Raw genomic sequence first — 20294 nt, 5'->3', positions numbered from 1 at the left:
GCATGGCTTGTGGCTGAAAGAGCAAGGTGTTACTAACCCTTGGCATTGGGGGTTTGTTTTTCCATGATGTTTGCCTCAATTTGTTTATTGATTTAAACTGGACTTGGACTGTTACAGATTTGCTTTGAACCGTCTCAAAGCTCAAGCTGGCCTAACTTTTAATTTTAATAGCAATTTGTTACAATTCATCCAAACATTTCCTTGTCTATCCAAGGGTTACCTAATATCGACACACTCCACTGAGAAAGTCGTTTCGATCGTATGATATACGTGGGAAACGGGCCAGTTTCATTACACTTTGCTAAATCCTTAAGGTTACGAGACGGAAATACTGCACAGGTCATGCAGCTTAAAGGGGGAAGAGTTGGAATGCTCAAGAGGTCCTTCACGGAACAAAATCCGGTCGGCGGATCCGAAAAATTTTCGCGATGAAATCGAAAACATTGGCTGTTTTCGAAATCATCACAAATGTTTTCGATTTTGAAAGAATTATTTCCGCATTTGGAAAAAATGTTTGCGATATCGCAAACACCAAGTTTGCCGTGCCGTTTTCTGTGGCGCCCGACGCAGCCAATGCGTTACACTGCTGTCAAAATCAGCAGCTCGCGCCGCTCGCGCAGACGGCTCAAACATAAACAAACAGCTGCAGTATTTTTTTTTGATCGGCAAATCGCGAGTGAAATGTTTATTAGTTAGTTTTTAGTGCGCTATAAAGGACTCAAGGCCTCGGCGGCAAGGGCGTGCCCCGCCGTAAGAATTGTGTCCATCCTGCCTGGGCCGTGGACGACGAGAAGCTGCAGCTGTTGCTGAAAAAGTTCAGTGTGTACGCGATCCCTGGCATTGAAGAGCCCCGGCACCGAGCACAGTGAGAGTAGATTACGGAAATTGTAGCCAAGCATCACCTCCCAGCTAGAACCGGAGGAAGCTGGTCACCGGTGCCGCGACGGAGGACGACCATGGCGTGCCGAAGCTTACAAGAAACTTCGGGGAGACGGAATGTTACGCAAAAGGTACAGGAGATTCCGGTTTAATAAATTGACTTCTCATTACCCCTCCCTTCTCTCATTCCCCCAGCATTCTGATTATCGTCAATTCGACTGATTGAGCGGGCGGTCAAACTCCGGACCACAGCCATCTTGATGGGATCCGGAGGAACGGATCTGTAGCAAGATGCTGGGAATCAGGCTTAACCGTGGCTACCGACTCGCACGTCAAACAGATGACCTAGCACTCACATGGGGCAAGCTGCGAAACACAAACCCATCAAGCATGTTATCGGCCGGAACGCGAAGAGATGGACCACTCCGCATCTGGACAGTATGTCCAGCGGTGACAAGACTGCGGGTTTGAAGAGTCAAAGTACCAAGAAGTGGCCGCTGAAGTCACACGACTATTTCACGAAAAATGCGATAAATGGGCCGACTGGGAGCAAACCCAGACCAACTAATGTGAAAGACACCCACAAAAGAAAATTCTCAAAATTCGCAAAAAAATCTCCAAAATTCCCAAAATTCTCAAAAATTTGCAAAAAATCTCCAAAATTCTCAAAAAATCGCAAAATTTTTCGAAAACTCTCAAAAATTCTTTAAAAAATTCCAAAATTCTCAAAAATTCGCACAAAAATCTCAAAAAATCGATTTTTTTTCGAAAATTCTCAAAAATTCAAAAAAAAAATTCAAAAATTCGCAAAAATTCTCCAGATTTTTCCAAATTTCTCAAAAATTCGCAAAAACTCTCAAAACTTCTCAAAAACTCTCAAAAATTCTCAAAAATTCTCAAAAATTCTCAAAAATTCTCAAAAATTCTCAAAAATCCTCAAAAATACTCAAAAATCTTCAAAAAATCTCGAAAATTTGAAAATTCTAAAATTCTAAAATTCTAAAATTCTAAAATTCTAAAATTCTAAAATTCTAAAATTCTAAAATTCTAAAATTCTAAAATTCTAAAATTCTAAAATTCTAAAATTCTAAAATTCTAAAATTTAAAATTTAAAATTTAAAATTCTAAAATTCTAAAATTCTAAAATTCTAAAATTCTAAAATTCTAAAATTCTAAAATTCTAAAATTCTAAAATTCTAAAATTCTAAAATTCTAAAATTCTAAAATTCTAAAATTCTAAAATTCTAAAATTCTAAAATTTAAAATTTAAAATTCTAAAATTTAAAATTTAAAATTCTAAAATTCTAAAATTCTAAAATTCTAAAATTCTAAAATTCTAAAATTTAAAATTTAAAATTCTAAAATTCTAAAATTTAAAATTCTAAAATTCTAAAATTTAAAATTCTAAAATTCTAAAATTCTAAAATTCTAAAATTCTAAAATTCTAAAATTCTAAAATTCTAAAATTCTAAAATTCTAAAATTTAAAATTCTAAAATTTAAAATTCTAAAATTTAAAATTCTAAAATTCTAAAATTTAAAATTCTAAAATTCTAAAATTTAAAATTCTAAAATTCTAAAATTCTAAAATTCTAAAATTCTAAAATTCTAAAATTTAAAATTCTAAAATTCTAAAATTCTAAAATTCTAAAATTTAAAATTTAAAATTCTAAAATTTAAAATTTAAAATTCTAAAATTCTAAAATTCTAAAATTCTAAAATTTAAAATTCTAAAATTCTAAAATTCTAAAATTTAAAATTTAAAATTCTAAAATTTAAAATTTAAAATTCTAAAATTCTAAAATTCTAAAATTCTAAAATTCTAAAATTTAAAATTTAAAATTTAAAATTCTAAAATTCTAAAATTTAAAATTCTAAAATTCTAAAATTCTAAAATTCTAAAATTCTAAAATTCTAAAATTCTAAAATTTAAAATTCTAAAATTCTAAAATTCTAAAATTCTAAAATTCTAAAATTCTAAAATTTAAAATTTAAAATTTAAAATTTAAAATTCTAAAATTTAAAATTTAAAATTTAAAATTCTAAAATTTAAAATTTAAAATTTAAAATTCTAAAATTTAAAATTCTAAAATTCTAAAATTCTAAAATTTAAAATTCTAAAATTCTAAAATTTAAAATTCTAAAATTCTAAAATTCTAAAATTCTAAAATTCTAAAATTTAAAATTCTAAAATTTAAAATTTAAAATTCTAAAATTTAAAATTTAAAATTCTAAAATTCTAAAATTCTAAAATTCTAAAATTCTAAAATTCTAAAATTCTAAAATTTAAAATTCTAAAATTTAAAATTCTAAAATTTAAAATTCTAAAATTTAAAATTCTAAAATTCTAAAATTTAAAATTTAAAATTCTAAAATTCTAAAATTCTAAAATTCTAAAATTCTAAAATTTCTAAAATTCTAAAATTCTAAAATTCTAAAATTCTAAAATTCTAAAATTTAAAATTCTAAAATTCTAAAATTTAAAATTTAAAATTCTAAAATTCTAAAATTCTAAAATTCTAAAATTCTAAAATTTAAAATTCTAAAATTCTAAAATTCTAAAATTCTAAAATTCTAAAATTCTAAAATTATAAAATTTAAAATTCTAAAATTCTAAAATTCTAAAATTCTAAAATTTAAAATTTAAAATTTAAAATTCTAAAATTTAAAATTTAAAATTCTAAAATTCTAAAATTCTAAAATTCTAAAATTTAAAATTTAAAATTCTAAAATTCTAAAATTTAAAATTTAAAATTCTAAAATTCTAAAATTCTAAAATTCTAAAATTTAAAATTTAAAATTTAAAATTCTAAAATTTAAAATTCTAAAATTCTAAAATTCTAAAATTTAAAATTCTAAAATTTAAAATTCTAAAATTCTAAAATTCTAAAATTCTAAAATTTAAAATTCTAAAATTTAAAATTCTAAAATTCTAAAATTCTAAAATTCTAAAATTTAAAATTCTAAAATTCTAAAATTCTAAAATTCTAAAATTTAAAATTTAAAATTCTAAAATTTAAAATTTAAAATTCTAAAATTCTAAAATTCTAAAATTCTAAAATTCTAAAATTTAAAATTCTAAAATTCTAAAATTCTAAAATTCTAAAATTTAAAATTCTAAAATTTAAAATTCTAAAATTTAAAATTTAAAATTCTAAAATTTAAAATTCTAAAATTCTAAAATTCTAAAATTCTAAAATTTAAAATTCTAAAATTCTAAAATTTAAAATTCTAAAATTCTAAAATTTAAAATTTAAAATTCTAAAATTCTAAAATTCTAAAATTCTAAAATTGTAAAATTCTAAAATTTCAAAATTATAAAATTCTAAAATTCTTAAATTCTAAAATTCTAAAATTCTAAAATTCTAAAATTTAAAATTTAAAATTCTAAAATTCTAAAATTTAAAATTTAAAATTTAAAATTTAAAATTCTAAAATTCTAAAATTTAAAATTTAAAATTCTAAAATTCTAAAATTCTAAAATTCTAAAATTCTAAAATTCTAAAATTCTAAAATTCTAAAATTCTAAAATTCTAAAATTCTAAAATTCTAAAATTCTAAAATTCTAAAATTCTAAAATTCTAAAATTCAAAAATTCTAAAATTCTAAAATTCTAAAATTCTAAAATTCTAAAATTCTAAAATTCTAAAATTCTAAAATTCTAAAATTCTAAAATTCTAAAATTCTAAAATTCTAAAACTTTTAAAATTCTAAAATTCAAAATTCTCAAATTCTAAAATTCTAAAATTCAAAATTTTTAAAAGTTTTAAATTCTAAAAATTAAAAAAAAATTTAAAAAACAATTAAATTAAATTTTAAAATATTTGAAAATTTTTGAGAATTTATGAGCATTTATGAGAATTTTTGAGAATTTATGAGAATTTATGAGAATTTATGAGAATTTATGAGAATTTATGAGAATTTTGAGAATTTTGAAAATTTTGAGAATTTTCGAAAAATTTGAGATTTTTGAGAAATTTTGAGAATTTTTATAATTTTGAAAATCTTTGAGAATTTTTGAGTATTTTTGAGAATTTTTGAAATTTTTTGAGTATTTTTGAGTATTTTTGAGAATTTTTGAGAATTTTTGAGAATTTTTGAGAATTTTTGAGAAATTTTTAAGAATTTTAGAGAATTTTTGAGAATTTTTGAAAAATTTTGAGAATTTTTGAGAAATTTTGAGAATTTTTTGTAATTTTTGAAATTTTTTGAGAATTTTTGAGAATTTTTGAGAATTTATGAGAATTTATGAGAATTTTTGAGAATTTATGAGAATTTATGAGAATTTTTGAGAATTTTTGAAAATTTTTGAGAATTTTTGAGAATTTTCGAGAATTTTTGAGAATTTTTGAAATTTTTGAGTATTTTTGAGAATTTTGAAACTTTTGAGTATTTTTGAGAATTTTTGAGAATTTTTGAGAAATTTTGAGAAATTTTTAAGAATTTTTGAGAATTTTTGAAAAAAATTTGAGAAATTTTGAGAATTTTTGAGAATTTTCGAAAATTTTTGAGAATTTTTGAGAAATTTTGAGAATTTTTTATAATTTTTGAAAATTTTTGAGAATTTTTGAGAATTTTTGAGAATTTTGGAGAATTTTGGAGAATTTTTGAGAATTTTTGAGAATTTTTGAGAATTTTTGAGAATTTTTTGAGAATTTTACAGAATTTAATTAATTTTTTTTAGAGATTTTGGAGAATTTTAGATAATTTAATAAAAAAAAAAATAGATAATATTAGAGAACTTTATAGGATTTAAGAGAATTTAGGAGAATTCTTCATTTCAGAGAATTTTAGGGAAGTGTAGAGGATTTTAGAAAATTGTTGAAAATTATAGAGAATTTTGGAGATTTTTAGGGAACTTTAGAGAATTTTGAAGAATTTTAGAGAACTTTTGAGAGTTTTGTAGAATTTTAGATAATTGTAGAGACTTGTAGAAAAATTTTAAGAGGTGTAACATTGATTCCGTTTTTTAATGAAATTTTTAGAATTTCAGAGATTTTTAAATTTATTTTATTTTATTCTTGAAATGTCGAGAAACGATAATATTGAAATTTGATTTTGTGTTCTCTTTCGCAGTCTACGGTTCACAAATGCAACGTGAGTTCGATAAACACCTTCACAGATCTGACTGCTGGCGGAGATTCTGGGGATTTGTTCCAGGCGGACGGTCTTCTAGTGGAGGCCACTCCGCTCAAGTCGATTCTCGAGGTGAAGATCGGCGGACGAGGAGAACTTCTGGCGGTACGCGAATCCGTTCAAGGGACGTGCCAGCTCGCTGCGCGACGCTGGAAATCAGCCAGACCGACGACCCAAGCACGCTGCACCGGTCTCAGCGCCTCTATCCGGGTGGCCCCGCCGCCGACGTCACCGAGCACGAGAAGGACCTGTACAATACCAAAAACATAGCTGCCGCGGTGCCGGCCACAAAGGCCACGCCACCTTCTTCTCCTACTGCTAGCACCGGGACTCAGGTCACGGGGAGTAACATGCCAGTGGCGGCACCGACGGCCAGCGGTAACCTGCTGCCCCGCGGTCATCGAGGACGGCCAGATCAGAAAAAACGACTCGTTCGAACCTTCACAAGTCAATGGCAAAACACATTTGATAGAATCGAAATCCCGTAGTAAACCACTCACACAATTGCTTTGATTTGGTCTTGAATTATGAATAAATAAATAAAAACATTGAAACCTCTTCTTTTTCTTATTTTCATCCAAAATTTTAAAAGCAACGGTCAATTCAAAACAGTAAATATTGTAGTGGCTGCGTGCAGCGTGCTTTTGGCAGGCATGCGTTACGGCGTTACGTTTGCGATATCGAAAATCACCGTTTGCGATATTGGAAGCAATGTTTCCTGCTGACGGGTGTAAACGGAGGTTTGCGATTGGTAGAGCAAATCGGAAGCAAAGTTTGCGATTCCGCAAACCGGATTTTGTTCCGTGTTCAGAATAATTATTGAAAGTGTCATTAAGTCGCTTTAATTTCGACTAATGATCTCTACATTTTGTTAGGTGCAGAAGCAGCACTACAAGTATAATTGTCGTTGTTTTCGTTTCAGTAAAAATCAACATTAATTAAGCTTTCGTTTCAATTGCAATTAAAACTGGCGTCGTTTGTGGTTTTTCGCCACCGAATTAAATTCTTACCTATAAATGCCACAAAAGTTGGCGAAACTAGTTTCACACGAATTACCTCCACTTTTCCCCAAACCCGTAACCTGACTTTAATGCTGAACCCCAGCTTGCCAAAGTATGATTACTAATGTGTTTGTGTGTTGTGTTGTAAAACTACCTGAACCGCCTTGAGAAATACTTTCGGCACATTAGTCGTTGCCGTGTAACTTTTCTGTCTGGAGAGCGTGTTTGTGTGACGGTAACGAAAATTGGGTACATGTACATGCAACCCGCCGGAGAAACTTTGCACTTTGTTGGTTGAAGTTACACAACAACAGGAGCCGAATGAGTAATGGGAAATAATCCACCGCAAAGTGAGGTTATGTTTTCTGATGAGTTGCGTCTCAAGTTAGAGTTCACCTTAATTTTAAAAAAAGTATCTTTTGAATTTTAATTCTCCAAAATTCAACAAATTTCTTCCAACTAAAAACACAATCCGTGCACCAAACAGAATCTGTGTCTAATTGCTGGATGTACTTTGGTTTCTTGACACTCTCACATGCGTACGCAGTCTCTGCGGTGAAATTAGAAGAAAAAGCTTTTGCATGTCAGGTGCTGTGCCGTGCGACGTGCTGTGCCGGGAGGACACGCATGACTTCACGTACGGTAACGTGAGAGGGGTTTCGCGCCTGGGAAAGGTAGACTGATTCAACGGGTTTGTCTTCCAAAATCAGAAACAATGGACATCTAAAATAATAAATACTAAAATACTAAAATACTAAAATACTAAAATACTAAAATACTAAAATACTAAAATACTAAAATACTAAAATACTAAAATACTAAAATACTAAAATACTAAAATACTAAAATACTAAAATACTAAAATACTAAAATACTAAAATACTAAAATACTAAAATACTAAAATACTAAAATACTAAAATACTAAAATACTAAAATACTAAAATACTAAAATACTAAAATACTAAAATACTAAAATACTAAAATACTAAAATACTAAAATACTAAAATACTAAAATACTAAAATACTAAAATACTAAAATACTAAAATACTAAAATACTAAAATACTAAAATACTAAAATACTAAAATACTAAAATACTAAAATACTAAAATACTAAAATACTAAAATACTAAAATACTAAAATACTAAAATACTAAAATACTAAAATACTAAAATACTAAAATACTAAAATACTAAAATACTAAAATACTAAAATACTAAAATACTAAAATACTAAAATACTAAAATACTAAAATACTAAAATACTAAAATACTAAAATACTAAAATACTAAAATACTAAAATACTAAAATACTAAAATACTAAAATACTAAAATACTAAAATACTAAAATACTAAAATACTAAAATACTAAAATACTAAAATACTAAAATACTAAAATACTAAAATACTAAAATACTAAAATACTAAAATACTAAAATACTAAAATACTAAAATACTAAAATACTAAAATACTAAAATACTAAAATACTAAAATACTAAAATACTAAAATACTAAAATACTAAAATACTAAAATACTAAAATACTAAAATACTAAAATACTAAAATACTAAAATACTAAAATACTAAAATACTAAAATACTAAAATACTAAAATACTAAAATACTAAAATACTAAAATACTAAAATACTAAAATACTAAAATACTAAAATACTAAAATACTAAAATACTAAAATACTAAAATACTAAAATACTAAAATACTAAAATACTAAAATACTAAAATACTAAAATACTAAAATACTAAAATACTAAAATACTAAAATACTAAAATACTAAAATACTAAAATACTAAAATACTAAAATACTAAAATACTAAAATACTAAAATACTAAAATACTAAAATACTAAAATACTAAAATACTAAAATACTAAAATACTAAAATACTAAAATACTAAAATACTAAAATACTAAAATACTAAAATACTAAAATACTAAAATACTAAAATACTAAAATACTAAAATACTAAAATACTAAAATACTAAAATACTAAAATACTAAAATACTAAAATACTAAAATACTAAAATACTAAAATACTAAAATACTAAAATACTAAAATACTAAAATACTAAAATACTAAAATACTAAAATACTAAAATACTAAAATACTAAAATACTAAAATACTAAAATACTAAAATACTAAAATACTAAAATACTAAAATACTAAAATACTAAAATACTAAAATACTAAAATACTAAAATACTAAAATACTAAAATACTAAAATACTAAAATACTAAAATACTAAAATACTAAAATACTAAAATACTAAAATACTAAAATACTAAAATACTAAAATACTAAAATACTAAAATACTAAAATACTAAAATACTAAAATACTAAAATACTAAAATACTAAAATACTAAAATACTAAAATACTAAAATACTAAAATACTAAAATACTAAAATACTAAAATACTAAAATACTAAAATACTAAAATACTAAAATACTAAAATACTAAAATACTAAAATACTAAAATACTAAAATACTAAAATACTAAAATACTAAAATACTAAAATACTAAAATACTAAAATACTAAAATACTAAAATACTAAAATACTAAAATACTAAAATACTAAAATACTAAAATACTAAAATACTAAAATACTAAAATACTAAAAAACTAAAAAAAAATAAAATACTACAAAATCATCATACTTGAAAGTCTTTGACCAAACATCAAAAATATTTGAAATACTAGCTGAATCAACTTTTAGAAAAAAGAAAATGGAATGAAATTGATAAAAAAAAATAATCAATTTGAAACAAAATAAAAAAAAATATTCTAAAAAACTAAACAAATTTGTAGAACCAACCTAACCCACACGTGGCCGTGCAGCTGGTGATGAGAGGCTGCTCAGGTTGCTCCCTTGGAACGTGCCTCCCAAAACTAAAGGGAAGGACCAAGGACACACAAAACGCCTGATTTTACCACCTTTCCGTGGAGCAGCCAAGTGGGAGGCGGGTCGTAAGAGGGTACACGTGCACCCGAGTGGTACGGAATTCGGACTGTGCGGGGGGGAATACTTGAAAGTGAGAGCTCGAGGTGGATGGTTAATTGAACTCGGGCTTTAATGTTGGAGCTTGAGTTTTATTATTTTCAGTTTTTAAAGTGCCGATATTTTTTTCAATTATTTAAATAAAACTCTTCAAGGAATTGCAAATGTCATACCATCAATTCTTCGAACTCTCATGAGTAGCAATTCCGTCGACTTCGTCGAAATCGCAAAACCCTTCCTTTCCCCGCCACCAACAAATGTCCCAGTTATCGAAAACCCCAGCGATTAGGGTGGTGGCGCCACTTACGGGTTTGACATTTCATAATTTCACGGAAACCCGATCCCTCATATCGGTGGTGGTGACCCACTTTCCGCAAACCCTCAGCTTCGTCAACGTCGTGACGGGTGGTCCTTGCCATTTAGAACCACATAATTTTCACGTCCTGAGTGTCGCCAGTCGTGAAGGGTCCGATTTCTTGACACATTTTTTTCTTCTTGCTTTTATTTTGCTAGTAATTATATATGGCTCACCAGCTACAAATTCCGGGGTTCGCGCACACATGGCCTCATAATCATGTAATAATTTACACAGGCAATCACGAATGGTTGAAGAGTTGCTTTTATCACGCTGTGAGAATTGCCAGTTTAGCGTTTGTGCACTGGGCTATGTTTTCATGTTTTTTTTAAATTGTTTAGTGTTAGAATTCATTAATTTTTGAATTTTTGGAAGTTTCTCGGTACAATTCAATTTACATTTTCATTTGTTTTTTTCGTGATCGAAAGACTTATTTGAGTGCCGAAAAGATAAACTTTCAACCTTTATAGCGAAAAGTAATACTTTTGGCACTGCTTTAATTTTTGAAGGGGGCATTAGACTACGGCAAACAAACAAACAAACTCGCACTTTTTGACAGTTTGACAGTTTGCTTGCTTTGTTTTTAGGGCGTCCAAAATTCCCGGGTTCTGAATTCCCCGGGAAACGTGAAAAATATTTTTAAAATCCCGGGAATTCCCGGGATCCCGGGAAATTCATGCAACAGTCATACAATCTATGTTTTTTTATATTTGTTATGTTTTTCAAGCTTAAAATAATAGAATTAGCTTAATCATATTAGTTGGTGATAATCTACTCTTCAATCTAAACAAGGACGACAAGTTTTAAATTGTTTAAAAAAAATTAAAATAAGTTTTTTTGTTCTTTGTTGTGATTTGGATTTGACACCAGTCAATGTAGAATTTTAGAAAAGTTTTGATATGTTTTCAATTTGAATAAACAAATTTTGAATGGAATTTTCGCAAACATCCATGTGTTAAATAAATTCACCGTTAAAATTGAAAAAAAGAAATTATTTATTGATACATGTTCATCTTTCACAAAAAAACTTTTGCAAAAAACATATTTTACAATTTATTTTTAAGTTACTACCGCCAACTATGAGAAAACAAGAATACAGTCTGAATAGGTTAGTAGATTTTAGAGCAATAAATTTAACAATCGGTGATCTGTGAAATTATTCTGTTCTGTTCCTGTTTTAACCAATGTTTTTCAAAACATCATGCAAAAAAAAATATAGATAGGTGTCTTAATTCGTTTCATTTGCCCCACATGGCAGTATTTGATGTAAAATAATTTGATTTATTTTATTTTATTTTAAATCATAAATATACCTTGATATCTCAATCATTTTTTAAAGCGCTAGGCATTTTGCAGATCGGTAAATTAAAATTTCAACAGTTTTCCCTAATACACCAAACCATGCTGATATATGCCGAATACAAATCATAATGCTTTAAAATTATTATCTTTTATGAGGTATTCAACTGTTCATCTATTTCCACAACCAAATCTGAATTTTCAGACTAAAAATTGTTTTTTTTTTATTTCGGGAAATTCCCGGGACAAATTATGAAATATCCCGGGATTCGGGAATTCCCGGTTTTGGAAAAATCCCGGGAATTTTGTCCCGGGAATTCCCGGGATGGACGCACTATTTGTTTTGATTTGTTTACAGACACGTCAGCCAGCGTAAATTTTGCTTTGTTTGCGAATTTGATAAACTGTCAAACATGAAAAAGTGCGAGTTTGTTTGTTTATTTGCCGTAGTCTAAAACCTCCCTGAGTTGACAACACACACGGATGCCAAACGAAAACTGGCTAACAATGGGTCAATCGAAAGTTTACTGTTGTTTACCAAGTTCCTCAGGGTACATTGTAGTCACGAGTCCTCGTGTGATTTAATTACCCTAGCCTCTGCAAGCACCGCTTGAGTTCTCGTTTTTGCGTTAAGTTCATTTCAGTGCTAAGTCCTTGGACGTGTGCACACCACGTCGCGATAAATGGTGTGAAGGTTCACAAGGACTCTCCGCCCAAGCGTTGGAAATCAAGTCTAGTGAGAGAGAGAAAAAAAAAACCCTCATCACACAAAGTTGAATGCAAATCCTTCCGCGAGCTCTAGGCTAGCTTTTAATTCAAATTTTCGCGTGACTCGACTTGTCACAAGTGCCGACCGTGGACCGTGGATTCGTTACACGATCGAGTAACGTCCCAGAGTGGTCTCCGTGTTTTTTCCAAGGGCACCAAGGGACGGACGGACTTCAATCTGTTGCAACTGTCATTCAAAATGAAGCCAAGTGCCTCCTCGAAAAAAGGAAAAAGTTTTTCCCCGGCAACGCGGTTCGAGAAACGAGAAGAGAGGTCCTCTCGGTCTCTTGTTGGAATCTAATTAAAATTTCATAAAGTCGTTTTGGTTGTCCGCCGGTCCCGGTGTGGGTGCATCTCATCGTCACTTTGAGCTGAACTACACTCTGGGAAAGGGAAAACGAAGCGAGGAAAAAGCAGTTCCACCCGGAGAGTGAAAACAAACTTGTTTTGATTTATTTTTAATAACGGCTAAAGTTGTTGCTTTTATGAACCCCTCCTCCCCTGACGGGGTAAAAACGAGATGTCATTTCGCGCAAAGTGTGTGTATTTTCAGCGGAAAACTTTCATCCGGGAAAAGTGAACCACTTCTAGCGCAAGCACACGGGAGAGAAAAACTTTTTAATAGCACTCCTATTCATTTGAATTAAAACTCCATAAAGCGTTAATTCCGTGTTTTACTCGTCATAATTTCTAACGTCCTTTTTTTCCTTCTTCTCTTGTTTGCATTTCTCATTCCAGGATCGAATATTAAGACTGCAATAGCTATTTTAAATTGTATATTAGCGAGACAGCTCTGTTTCGAGGATCCATCATGTTCCGCCATCCTAGAGATCATCCCGCGGGTGTGTGGGCCGGTGCCAGGTGAGTTTGTTTGCACAAGTGTTGTCGTTTTGCTCTGTTTGTATAAATTCAAGGTAAATAAATTTTCTGCAAGAGGCTTTGCAAGGCAATCATAAAAATGGCACGGAATCGTGTTAACACTAGAATAAACAATAATACATTATTTAACCAACTAAAACATGTCAAAATAACAAATCCATTAAGCTATTACAAATCTTTTCCAGTTTTATACAGCAAAATCGTATCTTTCACAATTCTCACTTACTCATGGTATTGAATTTGATTATCCATTTTTCTCACTGCCATATTTTCTAAACAAACAAGCATTATTATGCATTTTTACTTATCAACTGTAAAAGTCTGTCAAATCTGTTTAATCTGCCTACTGGATATTTTAAGATCATAATTGTTGACGAATCTGCTGCATTTTCAACGATCCAAAATATTATATTTTTTGTCGGTATTTCGTGAGGTCCTGAATAAACCGAGCCATGTAGCCCAATCGTGACTCATGGAATGTTAAAAGAATTAATTTTAACATTAGTTAAGTTAAAAATTGCCACTGAATACGCCTTGTACATGTCTTGTCGGAAACTTTTGTACTCTTAGGAACTGGGAGAGATTTACTTTACTTAAATTACTTTTTTTTTTAAATAATCCTTAACGTTTTCTTAAATAGACTTTTCTTTGCATTTTGTTATGATTATAACCGACATTTTCTATCTGATCGATTTGGTGGATTCAGCCAAATTTTTTGCCGTATGAAGGGCCAAAAGGGGATGGTTGGACGCGAACAAACAAAATCACTCACGGTGTCCTCAGGGGAAGAGAATCTCCTTCCGACAGTAACCTCCAATAAGTCCGAAAAAAGTCTTGTGACGTAGTTCTGGTCTTCCACAATCCACATCCAGTCTCCGCCATTACAGCAAACTGTCCACTGCCCTGATGCTCCCTCCCCAATCCCCGGCTTTGATTCTAACTACTGATGAAAAGGAAAACCATAGATGAGAAAAGGTCAATGCGGATGGAGAGCAAATCGAGCTCAGAATTTCCTCACAAAGACTGGTAGTATGTGTGAAAAAAAAACAATGAAAAATGTACAGAAAGATATAAAGAAAAATGAAAAAATAGTATGTCAATGCGAATGGATAGATGATCCCCTCACAAGGACATAAAAGAGACAGATGGTAGGGAGAGCAAAAGAAGGACAGTACATCAGGAATAAGAAATAGTCAATGCAGATGGAGAGAAAATAGAGCTCTGTGTCCTTCCACAAGTTAAACACTTTAAATACTTTAAATACTTAAAATACTTGAACAACCATAAATCCCATTAATAATAATACCGTTCAATACTTCCAATACTTCAAATACTCCAAATACTTTAAATACTTGAAATACTTAAAAAAAAACTTTAAATACTTTGAAAACTTTATTTGAATATTTGAAATACTTGAAATACATTAAAAACTTTAATTTTTGAAAACTTTAATTTGTCTAAAAACTTTAAATACTTTAAAAATTTTAAATACATTACATTACACTCGTTTAAATACTTAAAAAAAACTTTAAAAACTTCAAATACTTCAAATACTTCAATATTTTATTATTATTTTATTATTATATTTATTTACTTCAAATACTTCAAATACTTAAAACACTTTAAATACCTTGAACAATCTATTTGAATATTTTAAATACTTGAAACACATTTTAAACTTTAAATACTTTGAAAACTATAAATACTTTGAATACTTTAAATTCTTTAAAGACTCTAAATACTTTAAAAACTTTAAATACTTTAAAATATCAAATACTTTAAATCAGGGGTAACCAAAGTATGGCCCGCGAGGTGATTTTTAGTGGCCCGCGGACCCATTTTGAAATATCATGTAAAATGGCCCTGTGACAACCCAGAGTGATTTAAAAAAAATCAAAATTCATGCTATCAATGTTATAAATGTTATGTTTTATCCATGCTTTGATCCTGAATTTGTTGTTGAAACATCTATCTTATTGAAAATTGAATGTGAAATAATGTAATTTCGTCAACATTTTCATCAAACATTTTTAGAAATAAGTTATAAAACGTTCAAATTTGAATTAAGTATAAAATTGTAAAAATGGCGATAATATAGGTATTCCATACTTATTTAAAAGTTATAATTCACTATTTTCTTACAGGCTGGGCCTGAAACTTATTAGGCACTTAGAAACCTTCCCCATCGGATTTCGAACTCATGACATTTGGATTATGAATCTAATTGACAAACATCTGATTTAGGCAGACCAAAATGTATTAAATTTTTATTGAAATTGGATGAATTATTGTTGAAAATTCCTTTTACACAATTTTTCTAAATTTGTGTCACCCCTTTTGAAATATGTGTTGCAAACAAAAATTAGAATTTTACTGAAAATACAAGTGGATTAAATGGAATACCCTTTTAATTTCATTATATTTGTGAAATCACGAATGTCTTCAGCCAAAAAATGTTCCTCTCGACTTTGACCAATCCATGGTATATGAACTTGTTACAAAATGATTTGCATCGGTCTAACCTGATTTCAATGTTTGTTAAGACGAGCAAATTACAATAAAACCTTATGGAAAATATTTATTGAATTTTTTGGTTTGGCCCGCAAGCTCATGAGAGCTTCAAATTTGGCCCGCCACTCAAAAACTTTGAGCACCCCTGCTTTAAATAATATGAATACTTCAAATACTTTCAATACTTTACAAACTTTAAATACAATAAATACTTTGAATACTTTGAATTGGTATTAAATTTGGATACATAGTTTTTCTTTGAATACTCAGAATACTTGAATTTCTTTGAATACTTTCTATTTTGATTTTATTATATTCAAATTATAAAAATCAGAAAAAAAGAATTATTTTTCAATTTCTACCACAATTAATAACTTAATAATTTTATATTAAATTTAAAAAGATATATCATGTGAAATTTTTGCACAGTTCACAAAATTTTTATTGAACATAAATCAGTGTGGATTTGAAAAAGTCAAGAATGCCATAATATTCATAACTTTGACAAAATAAATAAAAAATCGGAGTCTTAATCGATAGCCTTCTCTTTCAAACTTCCAGAGGTCACGAAACTTTCGAACACTTCCAAATCTCTTTGATCCAAATGGCACTCCATAAAACACCAGGCATTTTCTTTTTTACTGCACCCTTCGAACCCGTTGAATTTTTCTTCGCAAAAATTCTTTTCTTTTGGAAACACAAGGAAGCACTAATCCATTTGGAGGGGGACTCTCCTCTTCTTCGGAGAATTAACGGTACGCGGCAAACCACGGAACGGAACTTAACCGACGACTTTTAATAATTAAATCTTTTTCATTTTTAACTGAAAAATATTTTTTCATCGAAAATGACGCGAGAAAACATTTTTACGACCTTCCTGTTGCGCGATCTACTTCAATCCAACTTTGCATAAAGTCCCTTTGACACCAAATTCCACATCATCACAATTTCAGGCTGAAAATTAATTTAAAAAAAACATGTATTTATTTTTTCAAACATTCAAAAAAAGAAGGGATTTTACCGCAGCTACGTCACAAGATATCGAAAAATGGAGCTCAGATTCGTGATTAGGGCAAAAGTTACCCCTAAGGACAAAGTTTCACACAAATCGGAGAGGGGTTAGGTCAACTGCTGAGTGAGCAAAACCAAAATTTTTTTTGAAGTGACAAGCCATAGTTTCAACATTTGCATGGAAAAAGTGTTTTAAATTGCATTTTACACCAGTTCAACTGATTTGCAATCATTAGTTTTCAAAAACTGTAAGATTTGACAAAAACTAAAGTTTTAACAAAACATCAAAATTTTTCTGGAATTCTAAAGATTTTTAAATCAACCTAAACATGCTTAAAATGATTCTAAACGAAGGGAAATGCATTTTTAATTGATTTCAGCTGGATGCCCTTTAATTTCCATTGAAATTTAGAAATTTTATGAAAAAAATGAACTCTTAACCGATTTGGCTCTAAATTGGCACAGTTACTTATTTTTACCTAAAGAATCGAAACAAGGGGTATCTCTTACGCTTTTCAAAAAAAATCATGCTTTCTTGTCACCCTAATGTTTATTTGAGCAATAGTTTTTTGGTGAAGTTGTTTTAGAGTTCCTTAAAAAAATGTCAAAAATGTTAGATGAACGTCTGTTCAAGTCGGTGAAGGTAATCGATCTTCACCGACCTGAACAGACGTGAAATTATTTAAACAAGTTGTCAAACGATAATACAGCAATTCCATTTGAAAAGAGCCTAAACCAAAAAAAAAGTTCTCCGATCGGGCTCAAAATTTTTCTGGGGGTTCCTTGGCCAAAATAATTAGACCCGTATTTTTTTGTTTGGCCATTAGGTGGCCTACATCGTGCTAGTGGTTCAAAAATGGCAATTTCGTCATTTTCGCAAAACCACTTTTTCTAAAATCATATCTCGCGCCATTTCATCCGATTTTAGCTGTCTTAGACGCAAAGAAAGGTGATGAGTTTGGCTATTTGGGAAAAATAGTAAAAAGTTCCAAAAATCTAGCTTAACTATTGAAAAGTCGTATGAAAACTTAAAATGGCGTTTTGACCGTGTCTGGACCAAAGAGCCTATGTCTGAAAATATTTTTATCGGATTCCTCGGAAAATTTCACATATCAAAAATTGGCGATGTCGAACCGTACGTTTCCGAGATATGATTTTGAAAAAAACTGCGTTTTCGACGCGCCACGCGCAAAAACGGAAAATGACGAAATCGGCAAAATCAACTTTTTCCACTAAAACTGCGATAACTTTAAAATTTCAGCGATGACCTATAGATGTTATGGTACCAAAAGTTGCGTCTCTCAATTACGAAAATTTTGGTACCCAGACATGTATAGGTCATCGCTGAAATTTTAAAGTTATCGCAGTTTTAGTGAAAAAGTTGATTTTTTGCCGATTTCGTCATTTTCCCGTTTTTGCGCGTGGCGCGTCGAGCAGTTTTTATTTTCAAAAAATCGTATCTCCAAAACGTACGGTTCGACATCGCCAATTTTTTGATATGTTATGTGAAATTTTCCGAGGAATCCGATAAAAATATTTTCAGACATAGGCTCTTTGGTCCAGACACGGTCAAAACGCCATTTTAAGTTTTCATACGACTTTTTCAATAGTTAAGCTAGATTTTTGGAACTTTTTACTATTTTTCCCAAATAGCCAAACTCATCACCTTTCTTTTGCGTCTAAGACAGCTAAAATCGGATGAAATGGCGCGGAGATATGATTTTTAGAAAAAGTGGTTTTTGCGAAAATGACGAAAATTGCCATTTTTGAACCACCTAGCACGATGTAGGCCACCCTAATGGCCAAACAAAAAAATACGGGTCTAATTATTTTGGCCAAGGAACCCCCAGAAAAATTTTGAGCCCGATCGGAGAACTTTTTTTTTGGTTTAGGCTCTTTTCAAATGGAATTGCTGAATAATAAAGGAGTAATCTAAATACAACCTGTTTTCATCGTTACAATTCTTTAAAATCGAAGATTGATCACGTCGATTTGACCTACATTTCATTGCAATTGCATTCATTTGCATTTGTTCCCAATGAACGCCTCAATACTAAGATCAGAATCCTAGCAGCAAAAGAGAGCGAGATTGAGTACATTGGAAATTGTAACCGATGGTCCCAATTCGATCATTATCTGCCCAAATATGAAATATTTTGTTTTTTTTTAGACTAAGTACATTACATCTCTTTTCGCTATAAAATTTGATTTGCTTGCGTACCGAAATCGCAGCCCACTTCACTATGATAAAGGTTCATTTCCAATGCATGAGAGTGAGTTGAGCAACAGATCTTAGATTTAAAAGGGCAGTTCATTATTACCAATAATCACTAATTGGTTGGTAAATCATGATTCGACTAGAAAATCATGTATTAAACTAACATTAGAATTAAGGCCTCTTAGCTAATGGTTAGGATTACTAACAAAGACGCGCCGCTCTCATGCACAACCACTAGGTGTAGGGAGTTAGGTTGTTGCGGCGTTCCAGTATGGCGAGATTGGGAAATTCAAACTTTGCGTTTGGACTTCGCAACGCATAAGATGACCAGCAGAATCTATGGGAGAGAGAAGTGGACCCGCTGGGGCAGACTACCTCGGAGAGCGGAGGATATAAAAGGGCCCCGAAGCCCTAGACTCGTCCTCTTTTGCTATCTAATAGCCGACACTAGTACGATCCAGATTGTGGTTCCTCGAACGAGTTAATTAGCCGCGTGTGCGAGTTGAATTAACAAAAAGTTAAAATCAGGCGTTAAGTTGAACGGTAATCACGAAATCCACCCGAGTGGATAGTGTGTTGGGAAGGTCAGCGGGGAGTGTCCGAGTACACGTAAAGCGCGCGTTTCGACCCGGATGATCACCTGGTGAGAGTTAGAGGGACGATCCTGTCGCGTATGCCTGATTTAAAACAAGTTTAAGCGGCTTTCCCACACCAAATAATTGGATCATTTGGATCCACCCCGAAGAACTAAAGTGCGCGAGTGATACCGAAAATCTAGTGTCACCGTTCGAGGCCGTTAAGACCATCCATCAACATATGGTCCCACAATCCTGGAAACCCTTGTTCTCACTAGTGAGAATGCCCCGCCGACCATAGCCACGGTCGTCGACGAAAACCCAGGCCCGGCAGGCGTGGACGCCGCCGTTATCCGCCATCTTGCGACGGACGAGTCGCTGATCGAGGTATGTCTGTTCCCCTTGACTTGCTTGCTCTCTCTACAATACCCTCATCCCGGCCTTCAGCTATCCGGTCGTGTATCGCGACCTGCAGAAGGGCCCCAACCGCGGACGGCCCCAACGTGCATGCCATCGTGGGATTGTTCGCGCTTCGTTTTGTTCCAGCTAAAATAAACCCTAAAACCCATCCCAAACGTGTTAAATTCTCTTTTTTTGAATCTTTAATTTAGATTAGTTTTAGTTTTAAGTGCAAAAC

At 30.5% G+C, this 20294-nt stretch overlaps 2 protein-coding genes across 2 annotated transcripts in view; both read left to right on the top strand.

Moving 5' to 3' along the window:
* The window catches only part of LOC6043184, a 314616-nt gene that overhangs the window by 135281 nt on the left and 159041 nt on the right, over positions 1 to 20294 (top strand). Inside the window, exons 3-5 of the mRNA XM_038249531.1 lie at positions 13202 to 13342; positions 19959 to 20044; positions 20105 to 20180. Coding sequence (XP_038105459.1) covers positions 13202 to 13342; positions 19959 to 20044; positions 20105 to 20180 — 303 coding nt within the window. The remainder of the gene's footprint in view (positions 1 to 13201; positions 13343 to 19958; positions 20045 to 20104; positions 20181 to 20294) is intronic.
* LOC119771196 lies at positions 898 to 6480 on the top strand. The gene is made up of 2 exons (XM_038266866.1): positions 898 to 1010; positions 5955 to 6480. Exons 1-2 carry the CDS (start codon positions 957 to 959, stop codon positions 6282 to 6284), a joined length of 384 nt encoding a protein of 127 aa, XP_038122794.1. The 5' UTR covers positions 898 to 956; the 3' UTR covers positions 6285 to 6480.

The sequence above is a fragment of the Culex quinquefasciatus genome, chromosome 1 (genome assembly GCF_015732765.1).
Source record: "Culex quinquefasciatus strain JHB chromosome 1, VPISU_Cqui_1.0_pri_paternal, whole genome shotgun sequence".
NCBI classification, from domain to species: domain Eukaryota; kingdom Metazoa; phylum Arthropoda; class Insecta; order Diptera; family Culicidae; genus Culex; species Culex quinquefasciatus.
The sequence above is the reverse complement of the archived record's forward strand: the minus strand, read 5'-3'. Positions and strand labels throughout refer to the sequence as shown.